The 21,027-nt window shown below is 31.2% G+C and overlaps 1 protein-coding gene across 1 annotated transcript in view; it reads left to right on the top strand.

The window, feature by feature from the left end:
- MS3_00002394 (uncharacterized protein) overlaps positions 1 to 21,027 on the top strand; it is a 108,995-nt gene that overhangs the window by 72,845 nt on the left and 15,123 nt on the right. Inside the window, exons 24-31 of the mRNA XM_051209966.1 lie at positions 245 to 685; positions 2,599 to 2,805; positions 3,579 to 3,695; positions 6,479 to 6,645; positions 11,233 to 11,569; positions 13,801 to 13,947; positions 14,865 to 15,251; positions 19,217 to 19,687. Coding sequence (XP_051075449.1) covers positions 245 to 685; positions 2,599 to 2,805; positions 3,579 to 3,695; positions 6,479 to 6,645; positions 11,233 to 11,569; positions 13,801 to 13,947; positions 14,865 to 15,251; positions 19,217 to 19,687 — 2,274 coding nt within the window. The remainder of the gene's footprint in view (positions 1 to 244; positions 686 to 2,598; positions 2,806 to 3,578; positions 3,696 to 6,478; positions 6,646 to 11,232; positions 11,570 to 13,800; positions 13,948 to 14,864; positions 15,252 to 19,216; positions 19,688 to 21,027) is intronic.

Raw genomic sequence — 21,027 nt, 5'->3', positions numbered from 1 at the left:
GCATCAACTTCATGTCCTGTATCAAGGAATTTTCTGCATACGATATTATTCAGACCGACAACGAAAACTTTAAAAAGAATCTATCTAACTCAGAGATTGTAACTTCAAAATTCCACACTTGTTCTAGTTCTCTACGTAGTTTTATTATAGTTAAATAACTCAATGTTTATATATAATTCCTATTTTATTTCTCTCATCTTTTCGTTTCACGTTTACTATTATTATTACTATTATCAACAAACAGGATTGGAATTTAAAATCACTCAATGAAAACAAATTACGTATAAATAATCTAATAAAACAATTACCTAATTCAATATTCAATGATATTTTTAAACAAGACAAAACTTTATTCACAAATATTGAAGATTACATTTTCAATAATATGAATATATTCAATGAATTATATCATCAAAATTCATTATTATCATTAAGAAACAACAAGAAGATTAAATCTCATTTAGAATTAACTATTCTACGTATATTAAGACAATATATAAAATTTCAATTACAAAGTATAGAATCAATGAAATTATGGAAAGTTCATTTGAAATTTATAAAATACTTTATCATAAATAGAAAACAATTACAATTATTATTTAATGAAATTCATGGTAGTTTATCAAAACTTTATAGACCATCAAAATTAGTTGGATGTTGTACAGAACAATTAAATAGTGTAAAGGTAATGTTAAATACTTTTAGTACAATTCAGTTTTATTTTAACGTTGCTTTATAGTGATTTATTTATCTGTAGGTTTATCTGGTGAATGTTTCATATATCATATATTGCTAAACATTGTTAGAGTAAAGTAGTTGGAAGTAGGTAGTAAGAAACACTGTATCTAGGTTTCATGATAGTTAGTACTAGTTAGAAAGGTCAGCATGTGATTTTGATGGGAACCGATGCTCTCTATGGGATCGAAACCTTAGTCGCCAAGTTTCATAATACATCTTGGCAGCGACATCCGATTTAGCCCCTAAATGCCTTGGTATGGCCGAGAGTGGGGTGGGCTCGCCCTCCCTCTCGAAGTGCTCTCACACGGCCACGCGTATACAGCCTCGCCAGGGAAGTCCTACTCACTGCCTTCTCGTGGCGGGGATGTTGCTTACGAAATTGAGAGGACGAAAAGCGAATGTCCGGTGCTTTAACTGGATTATAAACCAATGGTGCACATGGGCTACAGTATCCTGTGCGAAAAAATGGCGTATGAACCAATCGTTGGTCACCGGCTACCATGAGACTGCATCTCCTTACGATGCTCCACTGCCTTGTGGGTTAGACCATTAGGTCAAAGGCTCGGGGTGTGACCCTCTAAGAAAACCACCTGCCTCGGTCTGGACATCCGGGCAGTATCACAGCCCTCATACAAACCGAATGGTTTATGTGGCGCATATCTATTTGGTGCCTCCTTGTACCAAAGTTTATGTGTTTAAATAAATTAAATAAATAAATAAACAATTCAGTTTTATTTTAACGTTGCTTTATGGTGATTTATTTTTGCTTATGTATAAATATCTGTAGGTTTGGCTAGTGAATGTTCCATATATCATATATTGTTAAACATTGTTAGAGTAAAGTAGTTGGAAGTAGGTAGTAAGAAACGCTGTATCTAGGTTTCATGATAGTTAGTACTAGTTAGAAAGGTCAACATGTTATTTTGATGGGAACCGATGCTCTATGTGGGATCGAAACCTTAGTCACCAAGTTTCATAATGTGATACTTTATTGTTGAGTTCTTTAATTTTGAACTGACCTCTTATAGGAATGAGATATTTCCAATTAACTGATAATTGAGTAGTGACTAATATTTAGTCCTTTTTAGTGTTGATCTAATTCTATCGGTCAGACAGATATGTGCTCACTGATCTTAGTGGCTCGAAATCTCATGCACTATATTGAGTTGTCAGGTATTTGAAGGTTGAATACTCTAGTCTTCTCTGATATTGAAATTCGGGCTTATACCAATCAAGATGTTATCTTGAAGAATGAACTTTACTCCACTATAAAAGTTTTTTGTAGGCATTAATGCCTAGGTTGGACTTGATAGTTTCAAATAAACTGAGTATTTGTTAGAGAGTTAAAAAAGAATTTTTTTTTGTAACGTCCTAATGAGTAGAAAATTCTATTTCTGATATTTTGTGACTTATAAATAACCGGCTTAAATTAACACAAGTTGAAGTAGTACATAGGAATTATGTAAACCTATGTTAATTTTCTTTTGGTTATTTATTTACTCTGACGAAGTGGTCTACACCAAGTCAAGGAACGTCAGAAATACGATTTTTTTACTCAAATCACAACAAAAAAGTATATATTTATTTCAATAGTTGAAATCATGAGTCAGTTGAAGCTAGACCACTATAAACGGATTTAAATATATTCACGAATTAATTTAAAGCAAGAAATGATATTTACATAATGTTCCGTTTACTCATGGACACATTGATTGTTCCTGTGGTGGAGTAATTCACCTTTAATATTGTTATTCATCTATTTTAATCACTACAGATACATATATTTACAGTTTATTGGAAATTGATCTTACTTCTAATAGCACTAATACTAATCGTTTTTATAACGCTTTATTTTTATAGAATGCTATTCACCAACTGAAAACACATGAAAGATTAGCAATTAATCTTTATAATTCTTTACCATTAATCAAATCTCTATGTCATCCTATAGAAGTATCACAAACAGTAGCTACTATTAATACAATGAAACACAATTTTACAAGTCTCATGCGTCGAGCAATAGAACGGCGAAAAATTCTTACTCAAGCATTGAAAGAAGATACTAAGGTAAGTAACTTGTGACTATAAACGTATATTAAAATGACCTATACTAGGTAATTGTATAAACCGTAGGGTGGTTAAATAGGATTGAGGCTTACGATTTACTGCTTGACAGTTTTCTCTAGGCCGATAAGCCATACATTTCACGTTATGGTCATGAATTAATTTAAAATTGTGTTGTTTAGTTTTCTAACCATGATTATGTCTTTAAAGCTGTTGCGAACACTGCTGTGTTAAGATCACAAAACTAGGAATTAAAATCGATAGTGATAACTATTATGTAACTTATATTAATATTAAAAGAGTAATTTTATTTCGATAGAGCAATGTTCACTGAAGTCTCCAGTTATACAGAGATTACAGTAGCAATAGGAAATACTTTTGTGGTACATACTTTTAGACTGCCATTTCTTATCTGTAAAATATATGTTCTAGTTTTTTGATACGGCGCTACTGCGGTTTTGAAAACGTCTGAATCACTGTATGATTCAAGCCAAAAGTTTTTGATGATTAGTATTTATCTACTGATGAGATAACATGTTTATACCTATGACAAACAAAACAGTAGCTTATTGTTACATTGTTCATAATGGTTTGTAAAGCAATGTTCATACATTTTCCAAACCTTTTACAGATTTGTACGATTGTTTTCTGCACGATAACTTTCCACTCAAAACCATCCCTTTCCGATGTACTAAAAGTTACTTGATCATTGTATTTGTGAAAAAGTTTTCTTATAATCTCTTTTATTTTACATGTGTTTTTAAAAACATTTTCAGTTTGATGTAGCGTATTATAGTTTATTGAACTGGTTCTTAACCAAACTGGAGATACTTGAGGCCTTTGAAACACGTACAGTATATGATGAAAACAGTCAGTTGTCACTTAAAACTTTGGTAAGTTTAATATCAATTTACTAGTTGTCTTACGATTATTCAGAAATTGAAATGAAATATAATTTTTAGCTTTCTAGAAAATTTAGGACACACCCTCATCTAATAGAACAATATCTTTGTTTTTCCATAGATCTATCATTTTTCATTCGGATTATGTAAGATGAATGCGGAAGCTATAGCAGCTCTTCTACAATCAATTTCGATTGTGGTTAAATTTTGTTAAACCCTTTTATTTATTTACTTACCAGACAATGTTATTCGAACAGTAACAATTCGCATATTTCTTTGTACTATTATGATCACCGTCTTGTCTGTATAAACGTATACTCTTGATCGCATGAGAGCCTACGCACATATCCATCTAGCCTAAGTGTTAATAGCTTAAATATCGCTCGATGAATCATTCTCTTTCCCATGTATATATGTACTCGAATTTTATTATCAGCCTTCGCCTTGCCTAGTTGCGCCTTATTCGGTTTAACTATAAATTTGCCTCTGTATTTGCTCGTATACACACATTTGCCTCTCTGCTCAAAACTAGCTTGGTGTGTTTGTAGTTTTGTGATCCGTACTATCCGCTAATAAACTGTAGTCGCCGCTTCTTATTGCCTTCTGATTTCAAACACCGTTGGGATTTATATAATAACAGTTATCAAGGTGATTGATTAACGAAGCTAAGCCACAACAAAGCAACGCGTTTCTGTATTATCTTAGATTGATGTAATATTAACTCCGTGAATTGAAAAGGATTCTTATGATGTTGGCAATTTATGAGGGCATGCTTTATTGATATTTCCGTATAGTGTTGAGAATTGTTATTTTTGTTCATTTTAAATAACTGAACAAGTTTGTGATTAAAATATGTGTTTAGATTTAAAAATATCTCGAACTGTTTATCTGAATAAGTAACAAAAATTTCCATTTATTACGATTGTGACTGACGATAATAGAAGTGTAAATACCATTAAGATTTCTTCATTCAAATGATTTATAAATAACAAACGAATTAATTTTGACTAAGACACCTAATTATTATTATTATTATTAGCTTTATTCAGTATTATATTTTTGGTACAATATAGAATTCTCAGCACAAAGTGTTTCAACAAGTTTCTGTTTCTTTCTTCTTGGTCGGTCCTGGCTATAAATATTGAGTGATCGCCAGTTAGATGTTAGCAGTGAAGTAAATGAACATCTGAATAATGTGCATTCTTTTCGCTGTATATTGCCAGCGACCACATTGTCTCTTATTGAGTTTTTTGTAACTTTGACAACGAAAGATTGTACACTTTTCAGAAACGTAGCAGAATAGGTTATGCGATTAATAAACATAATGATATATTAAAACAAACAAAAATAGATGACTTGTTGAAATATCTAGATGGCAGGAACAGGAAGCCTAGATGCTCAAGCAGGCCGCCCTTTATAGACTACATTTTCATAGTATCATAACTCAACAAGAATGTTGTCCACTTATTCTTTGTCGGTTATGAAAATGATATATAAGCTGTTAATCCTATAGTAATTTTCACTGAGACAGATACTATCTGATTACATTTAGACAAAAAGTCTCATTTCTTTAGCATAATCTTTAACAAATTTCATTCATTTACTAAAACGTAACTAATCTCTCATTGTCCTCAGAGCTGATACATTCCATTTGATCGATTTCGTATTATATCTATTGAGTAAGATAAAATAAACATATGTCATGTTTGATACAGTTGTTCTTTATTTCTTACAACTGATCTGATCCCGCTAAAGATTATTTTGTTACCCGTTTACTTCATTAATAACATAAATGACTACTATACTAAATGATACCAGTCTGAATAATTTACATACACACTTACAAAGAATAATCTTATTCATTATTGAATATCAACAACAAAAAAGTCAACCTTATGAATAACAGACATGTTAGAAACGAAACTAAATGGATAATAAAAATATTGTTATATAATTCAATTTATAAATTCTAGTTAGTATAAAGAATGTAACTGTTTTTATCGACTCCGAATTGAATAAATAATATAGAAGTGAATGATGAACTCCAACTTCTGAAAATAAAACTTATCGTTGTTTATTTAATGATCACATGCATGAAAGTGAGACCCCATGGTGTCGTGGCATGAAAAAAAGCTGCAAAGGGATGGCTTGCGTTAGTCCTTCACGACTCCCTGGCTGGGGTTCGAGAGATGGTGCAACACAGTGGCTAGAGACGTTATCAGATATGGCTCAGGATAGAAGCCAGTGGCGATCCTGATGTAACCTACTTTTACTTTCTTCGTAAAAAGTGGTTGTTTCTTCCTTAACTGAAAGATTTCCTCCGATTGTACCTCTCCTTTTCCCCCATTATTACCATCATTATTATTACACTACCTTACACCAATCTCTTCGTTCTCGTTCTCTTTTTTCACGCTCCTTACCTTTTTTCTTTTTCCTTCTCTTTAAATTCTCATTGTTTTGTGTGGCGCATATATATTTGGCGCACTCTTGCACCAATATTTATGTGTTCAAATAAATAAAGAGCTTTATTGCATAAGAAAACAAGCATCAACAAACTCTAATACGGATAAAACCGGTTTGGATTTCCACTAAACACCAATCCAAAATGTTCTAAATTATACTAACTCATCGTTTCATATGTAACTTAGTATCACCGAAACTATATTCTATGTGTTTAACTTGATACATATGCCTAAATAATACACATAGCTAATAGCTTGAAAATATTTATTAGCAATTTGATTCCTAACTTTTTATTTAACATATTTTCATAGCATAGAGAATTTTATGAACAACAATCAGATTATCATTTGGTGATGAGAATGGGCAGTAATCTACGTGAACGTTGTACATGTACAGATCCAGAAAAGAATATTCTAAATGAGATGCTTGAAAAACTTCAACTTGTCAAAGGAAATTATGGGAAACGTCTGTCGAAGTGGTAAGAATCAACTTAATAATCACCGTCTATTATGTATATTCGTATTTTATGATGCATTTTGTACTTGAACATATAAAAAATGACTTTCTGTGTCCTAGTTTTTAACTTTCAAAATTTGAGCATAAATTAAGAGAAAAAGTAGTGTGAAAACAGTTTTAATTAGAAGGTATTTTTAATGTAAACAAAACTATATGTGTTTACATGTGACGTTGACATTCTAGAAGCCTTTAAAAGCCAGCCAAATCTAATTAAAAAGTTGGTAAGTATCCAATTAAGATATGAAAAAAATCAGCCGTTCTCTAAAATTCTCTTGAGAGGTCCTAAAGAACCCTGACTAAACAAAATATACTGAATATTTTTTCAGCGTCTAAAACCCTTTTCAAGAAAATGTGGAAGGCTCCCAATATTTCCTTAGTTTGAAATGTGTTACGTATTTTGCTTTAGAAAGTACCAATGCATTATTATAATTTTGATTAACGTAGAGCCTTTCATACGTTAAACCATCTAAGGTCACAACTGCATCATGATCAATGATGGAACAGTTGACAAGCCTATCTCTAGTGAATTGTACTATGATTCATTAGAGGAAAGTTTATTGAGGCTTCATACTCAGTATAATTGTAAGTCATTTTAGTGCATAGTTATATTAAAGATGGAATAGATGTCCACTTTAACTATATCATATATATAACTGATATGATATATGATGTTTATTATTAATCAAATGTTATGTAACGACGTCGTGAAGATTATGCTCACTTTGAAACTATTCTTTATCATAAACTGAAATGAGTTGAAGAAGCATTGAATATTGAAGGTTATTGGATAGCTATTTGAAGCATACTAATAACCTCACACTTAATTAAACTTAAGGCGGTTAATATTTATGCATACAGACGCATCAGCTCATCTGTCTCCATGGTAGAATTATTACACGTAGGAGAATCTGAAGACGCGATGAGTTCACATGAAAAAAAGATTGATGTCTGAATTACACAGATAGTTGTAAAATGATTGAATGTTTTTTGTAATTGGAGAATAATAAAGGGGGGGTCTTTTAAACACATAGTGTTTACATTTTAAACCACATCGTTTTTTACATGTCCTGGTGATACTATTCAACCGTTCTAACCAAGTCAGGTGGAACGGAAGTTCAACCTGTAATCTGCTAGGTGTGTACCTTAAGCAGTAATTAAGTTCACGTGAAGAATTTTGTCGAGATCGAAAACAAACTATTATTGATTTTTATCTGTATTAATTTTAATAATTTGAACTTGTACTTTTTTTAATCTAAGCATTAAATTATTATCAGTATAGGGTTGTGAAGATTGTCGAGTTTAGGCTGATATCATGAATCGATCAATGTTAGACCATCATTGAAAGCTTGTAAGCACTTAACGACCGTTTCGCTCTTGTATGGGAATCCTCAGCAATGAGAAGAAATTAACCTGTCATATAGTTTCTTAAAACCATTTCATTAGTTTAAACTCTTCAGAGTTCTCTTCACAATAGTGTTATTTAACCGATTGGAACTTCAAGCTTTATATACTATCCAGATAGCTAGTTCAATATTAATATTCCTATATCAACCTCAATTTCTTCCTTTCACATCTTTATTATTATTATTGTTATTATTATTACAGTGAGTTCAACTAATCCATCTTTATACGACCCCATTATATTAGTAGTAAATGTCTCAAGCATATCGGTAAGAGAAAATTTCACTCCAGTAGAATATTGTTTTATAAGTGAATATCATATGAATATTTATTTATTTTCAGAAAAGGTTTTGTGGATATTATAGTAATTTCAAAAGCTGAAATCATGAGTCAATTGCAGCTAGACCACTATAGAAAATCTGGAAACACTGGACGGCTGTTTCGTCCTATTGTGGGACTGCTCAGCAGTGCGCATCCACGAGGAGTCCCATAACAGAATGAAACGGCCGTCTTGTACTTCCAGGTTTTCTATGATGGTCTATTTTCAATTAACTCATGATCTCAACTATTGAAATTTATTTATTTTGTATTTGTGTTAATTGATTGTGAATTTTTGTTTGTTTGTTTGTTTGTTTAATTACTGCATCTAATTCTCTTTGTTTATTTATTTGTTTTTCCCTAAAGTTTTATATGTGACAGGTTATTTTTGTATTATTATCTCACGGTTTTTTTTCATAAACATGCATGTTACATAAATAAAATTAGTCGTTTACACATGTATATTTATGCACGAGATGTAGATAAACTGTGAAAAAAAAACAACTAAAAATTTCTTAGTTTATAAACAAATGAACACTTTTGTATACTGAGAAAACAAACAAACAACCACACATTGTATCGTATTTATTTTTTTTACTGTTTACAAGTTGGTTGAAACCAACTTCCATGATTCATGTATTTGAAGTTGTTGTTTTTTTCTTATCAAAAAAAAAACTAACTTAATAATTATTGAAAACAATTGAGCATTGATAAAGTCCAATATAGTTTTTGAGCATGAGATGGATATTATTGATCTTAATTGATAATGGAATATATCACAAACTGAATGCTGTTAGAGAAATGTGAATGATTAGATACTAATTTATTTATATATACTTAATGCGATCGCCATGATTTTTGACTTTCCTGGTGTTGTGATGAGTTATTTCTGAAGAGATGAAGTCTCGTATTTGGATGTAAAAGTTATTCAAATCTTTCTGATTTCTATCAGTATGGGGTTGTGGAGATTGTCGAATTTTTGGTTGAGATCGTGAATCGATCAATATTGTTATTTTTTAAGCGTGTAAATTTTACCTTGCCACTGACCGTTTTGAGTCCCTCTCAACCATTTTTATGTTTAGACACATCAGTTGTTTGTGCACACTAAGTAGGTTGAGCTCAAAGTATATTGCATGGTTGATAAGTTATGCTATTGGTACCTACTTTGTTAAATAAATGAATTTATGATTAACACTTTACTCCCTATTATTAATTTAGACTACACAATGCGAAGCAAATACAATGTAGTTTAATTTTTGCTCTGTAATAACTCTTCCATTACATTCTTTATTAAAAGGAATTCCTCAATAAATAATGTGTTGAATGAACCCTGAAAAATGTTGGTTAAGAATAATTAGAGTCAAATTACTGAAAACTCTTTCTCAGTTTTTCGCTTACGTATTGTTCATAAGCTTATTAGTGTCAACGTGTTGTTCTACTGACTATTAATTGATAAGCTAGAAGAATATTTTAATTAAATTCGATTCGTGCTCCTGAATGATTTAAATGATCCGACCGAACAATTCATTTGACAGTTTTGGACCAATCATCGCTTGTGGTGGAGAATGTTCAGCTTGAAGTTAGATTTCATCATGAACTGAAATCATTTGTAGAGGGATCGTTGAAAACTAGGACACATTGAACGGTTATTTCATCCTAGTCTGAAACTCCATTAAATAAAAACGTCCAGACATCGGTCAACTGTTGTCACTCAGTACTTTTTCAGATACAAATAATTGAAGATTTTATCGGAAAGCCATCTTTATTCATTATACACTCATTGTTATCCATTTGTGTCAATTCATTTGATTACAACAAAAATAGTGAAACTTTGTCAGAAAATGAAATTAATATATTCTCTATATGTACTATTTAACTGATATGATATTCATTATGATGGATTTGATATAATTAACTTATCTAAATTTTTCGTTGATTATTCAAGACAATTCTCATTCTGTCGACATGTATGCTTCCACTTGTTTTCAGAAATTCGTACTAAATATTTTTCTTAGATTTATATACTAAGTTTTCATTTTAATAAGTAGTAATTGTGATATAAGTTGGTCTACATCCTAGATGAAGGTTTCAAATAACTTAATTTCCTTGATAATAAACCAGCTAAATTAACATCCTGTACAGATTGTAAGAGTTTGTCCTACTGTTAGTGTTCGGAATTGAATTTAAACAATCTGTACTCGTATTTTGTCTCCTTAAACGTATGATTCTATATCGCTTACATATTTTAAAGTGATTTTATTTTGGACACCGACAGGTGATGGAATCTTCCAAGACACGCATTTTACCCTGTTCAAATAAATACCTCGCTCATTCAGCATATTGGTAGCTGTCATGACTCCATAGCCCAGTGGATAATAGGCTAACATTTGACGCGACACATATTTGATTTGTCTCATTGTGAAAATCAACGCTAAGATGCAGATAAATTTAGCCATGATAAGTTCCTGAATAGGATGAAACGCGTACTTCTTGAAACCCAGTGGTCACTAATACCTGAAATTCATATCTTTTATACCTTTATTCTGAATTGATTACTTGTAATAAATAAAGAATATATCTTCGCGATAAAATTTTCACAACCTATGGTTTATGAATTGTGTTGAAGGAAAGTCACCGATATATAATTCGGAAATGAGATATGCTCTTTTGTATTCATTCTGTGTTAACTAAAGGAATGATGAATATTTTGAAGGCTAATTTGCGCAATTTGTTTACGATATTCTCGTATTGAAAAAAATGTTATTTTATTTTGTTTATCCCAATAATTATTGTCTATATATGTACTGTGTTTTATGTTTACCTTTCATAGCCAAATTCAACTTAGTGAAATGTTAATTACAAAACGGAATCCTAAATCCGCTCTATCTCGCTTAAATGAATGGATACAAATGATCGAAGAACATTTAGGCATTGAAAATACTCTCAACACCACTACTGTCAGTAGTTCTATTAAACCATCAGGAAATGATCAAAGTGAAACTGACAATTCAAATAACTTATTATCAACTAATGTTACAGGATTGTTGGATAATTTAGCTGATCCAGCTCAGTACACGATGACTATTTTCAACCCTAAAGAGTATGAAAACATTGCTTCTGTTTTGGGTGATATAATTTTCGTTCAATCATTAAATTCAAATCATTTGGTAAGTACACTTCATATTGTTTATTTGAATCTTCCCATTGATGTTTAGGACTGTAATTGATCAGTCTCTTATTGGCATACGTGTATACTGTATGGATTTCCTCGATATAGCCTTAATTCACAAGCATTATATGCAAAGCTTGATAAGTAGTAAGTGGTAAGTAGTAGTATCGAAATATGGAATTAATTAAAAGAAGTCATTTAACTATCAAATGATAACTCTTCTGTAAAAAAAACAATATGAAACATGGATTGAATGTAAATATAAAATTTAATATAGTCAGTGGTACTTTACTTTAATTTCATGAATTTGTTTAAAGGTTGAGCAATTTTTACAATATCCCCACCTTGTTGAAAGTGATATAAAAAAATTTCAATTTCTTTTACTGGAAGCTCATCTGATCCAACGTTTAGTTGTGGTCTATCAAGAAATATTTCTAGTTTATTATTCAGTTATTTTCCTTCCTAATAACATTGTCGTTACAGTTCATGTAATATGAACATACAAAAAAAACTTGAGATGCATAATTCTTCCAATATTTATTTGATTGGAACAACAACAACAACAACAAAAAATAGATAGTTAAGTCATCCAGGAGAAATAGACTTTTAATTAATCCAAAAGAAAAGTTTATTTGCAAATGAATCATCAGTATTATCAATGGGTAGTTTTACAATAATCTTATCAAAAACATCATTGTATAGCTAAAACATTTTTTAGCTGAATAGAAATATTCATACCATTTGCTGACCAAGAATATTGTTATATAATCCATTTTCAGATGATAGTCAGTCCGCTTCATATAGTCACTATTCATTAGGAATATAACAGAAATATTTGATATATAATGACGATTTTTAAGTGACAACACTTATGATCAATTGTTTCGACGTAATTTGCACAAATCTCTAGACGTTAAAGAGTATTCACTTGGTATTGTTTGGCTTGTATCTTCCCATTGAGTTTTTTTACAAGCCAAACAATACCAAGTGAATTTAAATTCATTCCATTACACAAGCAAGTGGTTATCAGGACTCAGTAGCTGAGTGGATAACGAGATGGCGTTTGAAGCAAATGGTACTCGGTTCGAGTCCTGAAGTGAACATCAACTCTGAGATGCAGGTACATCCAGCTGACGAGTCCCATATAGGACGAAACGTGCGTCCTGGATTCCACTGCTAGCCACTATCCATCATTGTTAAAGAGTATTATTCTATTTGAACTTTATAGTGATAAAGTTGTATTAAACTAATAGAAACGGATATCGTGTTGTTATGGTTTCATCGCTGACTAATCTCAACTGATCGAGATTGTAGTGCGTTCACTACTTTAAATAACTATTTATTTAACCGAAAATTTGTAGATCATTTATTCTTTGTCTAGTTAACTAATTATTTGCTTTTCGGATTATATCAATTAGGTATCATCTGAATGCATATAATGATACTAGTTGTTTTTATTTATTCAAAATATGGTTTTATGTTAAATTTAAACAAACTTAAAATATATGTTCACTACTCTTTGTCAATACTGGTTATGTGCTACTTATTGGACATTACTGATACAAATCTTAAAGAAGGTACTTTGTTTAAAACGTACTTTTTTTAGTTATCATTGATAGAATTTTAACAAAGAGTTTGGAGTTATTATTCAGTTATCGAAAACATCTACTTCGCATACTGTTTATATCCGTGAAATGAAAAGCGATCACTAGTTTGCAGGTAAATTTAGCTGACCAGTCCTAAACAGGACCAAATACACATCCTGGATCGTACTGCCGTACACAATAACACATTAACACTGTTGGATACCGGCTCAGTGGTCTAAAGGTGTCAAGCGTTTGCACGCGAGACTTGAAAGCCCTGGGTTCGAATCCCACGAGCCGGATCGTAGATGCGCACTGCTGAGGAGTCCTACCATATGGCGAAACGACTGTTCAGTGCTTTCAAGTTTTCAATGGTTGTCTACCATCAATTGGTTCATGATCTCAATCAAAAACTCAATAGTCTCCACAACTCCTATACTAACAAAATAACTATATTGAGGCAATCGACTTAGGATACATTTCTGATAATAGAGATTGATCAGTTGCAATTGTGAATATCAACATTCGGAAATTACAAACCCTTACAAAATATTTTTAAAGATTTATTTTCTTAGTTATATTATTGTTCTAATCATGATTCACCTTAATTATTTTTCTTCAAAACAAAAACAACACAAAATAAAAGATCTTAGCTGAAGATTTACGAGAACATGAAAAATTATATCAGATACTTGTAAAAAATGATCACAACAATTATGATGAGTTCAATAAACTTACATATCGTTTTATACGATTAAACCAAGCGTTCAATCTACGTGAAAAATGTCTTCAAGTAAGTAATATAAAATGTTTTCTAGTGTTGTTTTCTATAATTACAAATAAATGAACACATGGAAATCTTTCCTTACGGTTATTACCTAAATTCAATAATCATGTATATTATTGTGATCAATATAATTAAACTGACTTATGGAATATTAACTTATATCATTGAGTAATAATAATACACACAGAATGTAGTGAGATTCAAATGACAAACTATTTGGTAATTTTAAGAGATCTACTGTTTCAAGAAATGGCTTCAATTAATATATTAATTATTGATTTAACTCTAACTAGAAAACTACTGGTTGACTTATGATAACTGAACAATTCGGATTATAATGAGTTAAATTGTCTTTGTTTTCATTTCCCTGTAAATGTCGATAGTGTATTAGTAACCTGAAGGGCTTGTTCATAATGGTTGATTAATGGGAAGATAATTTTTACGGTGGAGTGACTCTGTTTATACAACTACTGAAAGCCAGAGATTTTTAGTCAACTGCTTCCTCTTGTAAACGGTCTCTTCGGAGCTATGCCAAAGTGCACAAAACTTTGTGAAAAGCCATGACTGGTAGAATTCAGTCATCTTAGGACTAGGAAAGTTATCCTCGATAGTAATGAATAAATGTTGCGCAGTATCATGAATTGACTGGACTTAATAGTATGAACAACTGGATAATAATTCAGTATTCTGAAGACTAAAATCTCGAAGCGAAGACTGCGTCATCCTGTGTTCCATCATTGATAGAATCCTATCTAAGAATTAAACAACTAGTTATCTTATTTTTGGTTATTTAGCTAAGTATCTACCTGTAATGCAATATACCTTCAAACTACTATTATTATTTTAGCTAACCGTTAGACCTGATCCCCTCCTTTCCAAATAATGTTTACAAATATTCTTCCTTTTCTCTATGTGCATTTTAGATCGCTGCCGATGCTGCCTTAGAACTAAATAAAAACTATTCGAATTTAATTAGTTGGTTATTAGAAGTAACCAATAAATTGAATAATAACGAAATTGAACTTGCTTACGTTAGTAAAAATAAGGAAACTGTCTTACAAAAACAAACATTGTTTTTCCACTCCGCTGATCAATACAAAATTAGATTGAATATGTACGCAAAAATACATCATCAACAAATCCACATATATCGACCAATATTCAATCACTTTGAAATTGTATTAAAACGTGTACTTGCTAAACCACAAGTAGATAAACATGAAGAACAGAATGTTTCTGTTTACTGTTACTCGAAATGTCGAAGGCAATTCATTATTCAATATAAACAAATTGTGAATTTATGGCATAAAGTAAGTTTTTCCTTATTGCTTCCAACATGAAGTATTAAATAATGGTTGGTAGTATACTTAGAATGATTGTAAAATAAGTAAGGGGACTTTTGTCAGTTGATCAATCACTTAACTGCAAAACTTTTGACTGTCGGTTTGGGGGTGTATCAGGAAGTATACGGTGTAAACTTTATTAAAAATTAAAGACTTTATATGATATCTTACAGAATCGGTCTCAATGCTATCGTCTTTTAAAATTATAAGTTTCAGCACTATCTTATTCTTCTTTCGGCTTACTACAGCGATAATGTGCTACAAGTTAGATCGTTACATATTTGTATCAAGTTGAGTCATTTGTTTATGATTGACTTGAGACATTATTATCAGTCACTTAATCATCATCAACATAAACCCTGACAGAGTTGTAAATGAGCACAAGCTACGATAGTGCAATTAGTGCGACGAAATAAATCTGGAAGAAAATAATGGGTGAGTGAATTTGAGTTGTGCCAATGATTTCAGGATACGTACATTCGATTTTCAATATTCATTTTCATCCAAACATATACAATAAAATAATATTAATTTAATATTTGTTCCCAATTAATAACTTACTGAAATTAGGACATTACTCACATTACTCTTCATTTGTGCAACACGACATGTAAAAGTCGAAGAAATAAGTAAGCTGCAACTATTTTATCACAAATATCACCAAACCAACAATTTCAAAGTTTTATGTTTGTATATTGTGTAATAGTTGATTTCAATATCAGATCATCTTAACTGTTATAAGTATGATGTAATTCAAAGTCTGAAATGAAACTTCGAAAGCATGGAACTAGAAGTTCATTCTGTGATTATTTTATATAAAACTCATTGTTGTTATTACATATCTTTTACGTTAAAATGACTAAACTTATAGTTTATAACACAAACAATTAACTGTGGCATGCAAAGTTTATCCAAGTAATTAAGTACTGTAGTGTCAGTTACTATGTTAAGCCCATATGCCTTATTCTAGCTTTCGGACAAACCAATCTATTCATTCTACCTGAGTCACATTCTGACCTTGTTAATTATTCGCTCATCAATCTTGACTGTTTTTATATGAGCGCGGTAGGTGTGTGTACACTTCTTATCCCATTACCCATCACATGTCTGTAACGTATTTTTGTGTGACTATAAATATTGATTAATGCTTGGTTGAATGGGTGTTGGCTTACCCTCCATCTCCACTACGCGTCCATTCGCTTCATATACAAAATATATGTGTTCAAAAGTCCATTCTCGTTATTTGACTTATTTAATTCCGTTATCGACTAACGCGATTTAAGTCGATGATTATATACGAGGATAGACAACATATATATTTCGACAACGATCATTCATGCAATCAAATTGGAGTCAGATCTTGGGCCACTAAAATGGAGAGCCCGTCAACAAACATCATCCAATCTAAATGACGAAAAAATAAAGGGCCCCACTAAAGTACAATATTGTTCTTTTTTACTTAGTATTGTGGTTCGTGCTACTTATATTGATATAAGTAGTATATGACGTGGGTTAAAGAACTTAATGTCTGGCAGCAGAAGATGGGGTAATATCAAGAAAGGAAGAGCGGGAACACGATGCAATTTGTAAAAAAACGCATTAACAATGAAATGTGAGACAGTGGATTGATGTTTGCAACAAGAACAGTCCAGACTGATATGATGGATTGATATTTTGCAAATTAACGATTTACTATATGGTTTTTCCATTTTACCAAGTAACTCTGTAATTTTGTGCTAAGCACATTTCGGCTGTCCCCACCTGTGTTCTCCTTCATTACAGTATTACTATTGTCTTGTAGCTATTATTTACCAGTTATTTGATAAAACAGTGATAAATTTAACATTATCAGTCCATTTTATTCTATGCTCTATGTTCTCAACTATTCATATTGTTATATATTAGCAGTTCTAACAATCTAATCATTAAAAATTCCTAATTATCACCTTATTTAACTAACATGAATATGTTTATCATTGAAACAAAGAAATCAAAACTGTATCAGGTTATGGAGATGATTTGCGATTATTTTCAAATCATATCGTGTAAATTATAAATAACTATTTAATAAACAAATAAGAAATAACACTTAGCTGGTGGCTGGAGGTAGTCGACAGGAAACATTGGACACGGGTTTCGTGCTACTTGGCACTCGTCAGCAAGGTGTACCCGTAATCTTGAGGGGACTGGTGCTCCCTGGCGGATTCGATCTTGTGTCACCCAGCTTCACAGTCAGCGACGTCACCACTGAGTTATCCGAGCCGCGACCGACCTCCTGTAGAAATAACACTTGTTTATTTAAATAATCTGATTATTAATAAACTATAAGTCGTACCTCTTGTTTACTTGACAAATTTATCATTTTGTTTAAAATATAAAAAAAATTTATTAAATTTTGAAAATTGATTTGGGAAGCAAAATCTTGAATAGTCACTATTTTTTGGTGACTAGTATCATCAATGTATGAATGTAGCTCAATGAATCTATAACTTTCTTACCAATTTTCTAGATCATGAGTTTCAGTACGTCTTCATACATACATACATTTTCATTCCAATAACTTTAACTATTTTCTCAATGTTCAATTATTCTTATTATGATTGCTATTACATTTATTCTATATCTTTTCTAATCATCCTTTCAATATAGTAACTTGAACCGACGAGCATATATATATATTTCACTGGTTGAAATCATGAGTCAATTGAAAAACCTGGAAGCACTGGACGGCCGTTTCGTCTTAGGTTTTCCATGGTGGTCTAACTTCAATGGACTCATGGTTTCAATCGGTGAACTTTCTAAAATCTCCACAAAACCCATTCTGATACATATATACCAGGCTCTATACTAATTATGACTAACTGCCTAACTCTCAAATAATCTTTTGTTGCTCTACTAAACCTTTGTTGTTATTCTCTAATTAATCGACATGATTCAAGTTTACCTATTTCAGTAGGTTCAGTTCGATGGATTTAAAAAAAACAACTATATCTTAAAAATATCACTGTTTGCTTATGTAGATGAAAGTAGGTACTGATTATTGCATCATATAAAAGTAAATGTGATAAACGTTTATTTCTTAAGTCAAATTACTTGATAATGACAAAAATAATTCAAAATAGCCTGAAGCAAATTGAAATTCGTTGTGGGATTGGTAAAGTGAAATTTAAAGAAAACTTATGTTGTTTCATTAGTTGAATTAACCGCTTCTATCATTTACATTTTTAACCTGTGAGAAATGGTTACTGACGGCTCACTAAAATCTCCCGTCTAGAAAATGTTAAAATTAAATAGAATCATTTCTATAAACAAAGATGGATAGTGGCTCATAATGCTTGTAAATTAAGGCAATACGCAGAGTACGCATATATGCCAATAACAAACTGATCAATTGCAGTCCTGAACATCAATGGGAAGATTCAAGTAAACCAATACCAAGTGAATTAGAATCATGTTTGTTTCAATTTATTTTGTCAAGTCGATAAAAAGATATTCAGTGTACAAAATAAATGTATTTCATTGTACTACAAAATAATACTATTGGTAATAATATTAGTGCTAATATAAACAAGTAATATTTCATTTTGAATATGGACATTGATTTCAGTTATAATGACTGTCATCTGTCACCATTGAAGTGTATAATACTAACGTAATTTACTTCAGATTATCAGTATTTGTCAATTCAATTGGTCAGCTTACAGTATATCCTACTCTGTTACTGAAATCAGAAATATATGGGTTTATTTTCATGTGTATACGTCTTCTTTGGTGAAAAGTAGCAAAATCTTTATCTTACAAATTATACCGTTGCGATATTTGGTTTGCATACGACTCCCTATTACAGCGTAATATACTCACACATATATATTACATTATGTATTTCATGACTACAATGATATATTTTCCACATTGTTTTTTTGTTTTATTAGCTCGATCAAAGTTTACAATGTTTGCGAATTCAATTATTGTCACAACAACAATCGGAACATGCACTCATCCATGATTTAATTGAATTCGAATGTGAAGAACAATGGGTTGATGAACAAACACTACAACTGAATGAATTATTGACAACAGATGAAACGATTTTCCAAAATCTATCTAAACAAATAATTCCAATTGACTTGATTGGATCGACTGTGGAACAAGATACTCAAGTATTGGCGAATATTAATTGTAGTAATGGTAGTACTAGTTTAGTTTTGGATTCAGATTGTGATCATGTAATTCATAATACAAGTAGTTGTGAATTGAAAGAATGCGTTTCTAACTCAGTAAATCATGGCGATCATGAAGATGATGACGATCATAATGTTTCGGATGACCATGACTGTGATATTGATGTTTCGTTTGATGAGGGAATATGTAAAGATTTAGAAGTGCGAATCACTTTTGCAAAAGTAGGTTAATTTGGTTTTGATAATGTTTATGTGTTTCAGTTGATATTTTGATTATTTGGCTGTTATTCTATGGATCTTAATGTATAATAATTATTTGATTAGAAGTCGTCGAAAAATGTATTATATGGCTTCTTGATTGTGACCATATTGTATCAGACTGTGGAAACGATTCCACGATTTTTAATGAGAAGTAATGACTGGTAAGTACTAAATATGTTCCACGTAAGACAGTCATCATTAACGACATCAAATTATTGTCGACTTACATCAGGAACTGAATGAAGTAAGGAAAGTAGACGAAATGGATTTAGACAAAAGTGGTTCGCTCATTGAAAAGCATGAATGTCATGGTTTCAAACTCTTTTAGAACTTTAGGTGAGCTTTGTTATTCTCCAATAAGTAAGCTGCTTAATTGGCAAAAATTAGAATAATTTTGTGTAATTTGATAATATCAATGGAGAAAACGTTTATTTTCAGTAAATCAAGGTTAACTAGGTAAAGATTAATTTATATATTTAGCTGGCTAAATAAATTAATCGATTTATTAGGAGAATAACCAAAGTTTGTTCTTTTACCAGAAGTGTTTAAACAAATGAGATATCGCCTATGAGAAGACTTTAATAATATCTAACCTTTCTTCGATTTAGGTCAGTTTCTTATCAATTCTTAGCACACGGAAGATTATCAGTTACCTCTAGGAACGGTCATCTTGAAAACTCTTAACGTTGACATTTTACAACATGGTCGGCGATACAAATATGACGATGTTACAGAGTTCAAAACTAATCACTTATTTCATTTTTTACCTTCTTAGTTAATGTCTGTAAGACATTTCCCAGAGCTTGCTACCATCTACCTTTGAAAATAATATTAAAAGCTTTATTTACAGGGATATTAGGATTATACAGCTTCGTTAATATTTTATCGAGCATTTAACAAGTAATTATTCAAAACATCTTCCCTATCAACATTTGGTTATTATGTTATAATAACTTTAAATTATTCTAATGATAACAATCTATAAAGAAGAAACTTTATACGAAATTGAACAATTGACCAGCCAAGTATTTTCGTAAAATAGAGAATCAGACAGCATTAATTTCATTATTGTAAACTGAACTATTTGTTACAGTACAAAAAAAGCAATATATATATAAAGATTACAAGTCAGGTATCTTATTGTATATTGTTTGTTTCTTGGAAAAACTGTAATCCATTGGAACACATGGTTGTGTAATATTATTTTGGTAAACAATTCAAATTTTATTTTTTTTTGTGTTCTTAAATAGCCTACAGGCGAGTGTGTTTGTTGACGATCTGTATAACGAATACATCGACAA

This window comes from Schistosoma haematobium, chromosome 1, assembly GCF_000699445.3.
Source record: "Schistosoma haematobium chromosome 1, whole genome shotgun sequence".
Taxonomy (NCBI): Eukaryota; Metazoa; Platyhelminthes; class Trematoda; order Strigeidida; family Schistosomatidae; genus Schistosoma; species Schistosoma haematobium.
The sequence above is the reverse complement of the archived record's forward strand: the minus strand, read 5'-3'. Positions and strand labels throughout refer to the sequence as shown.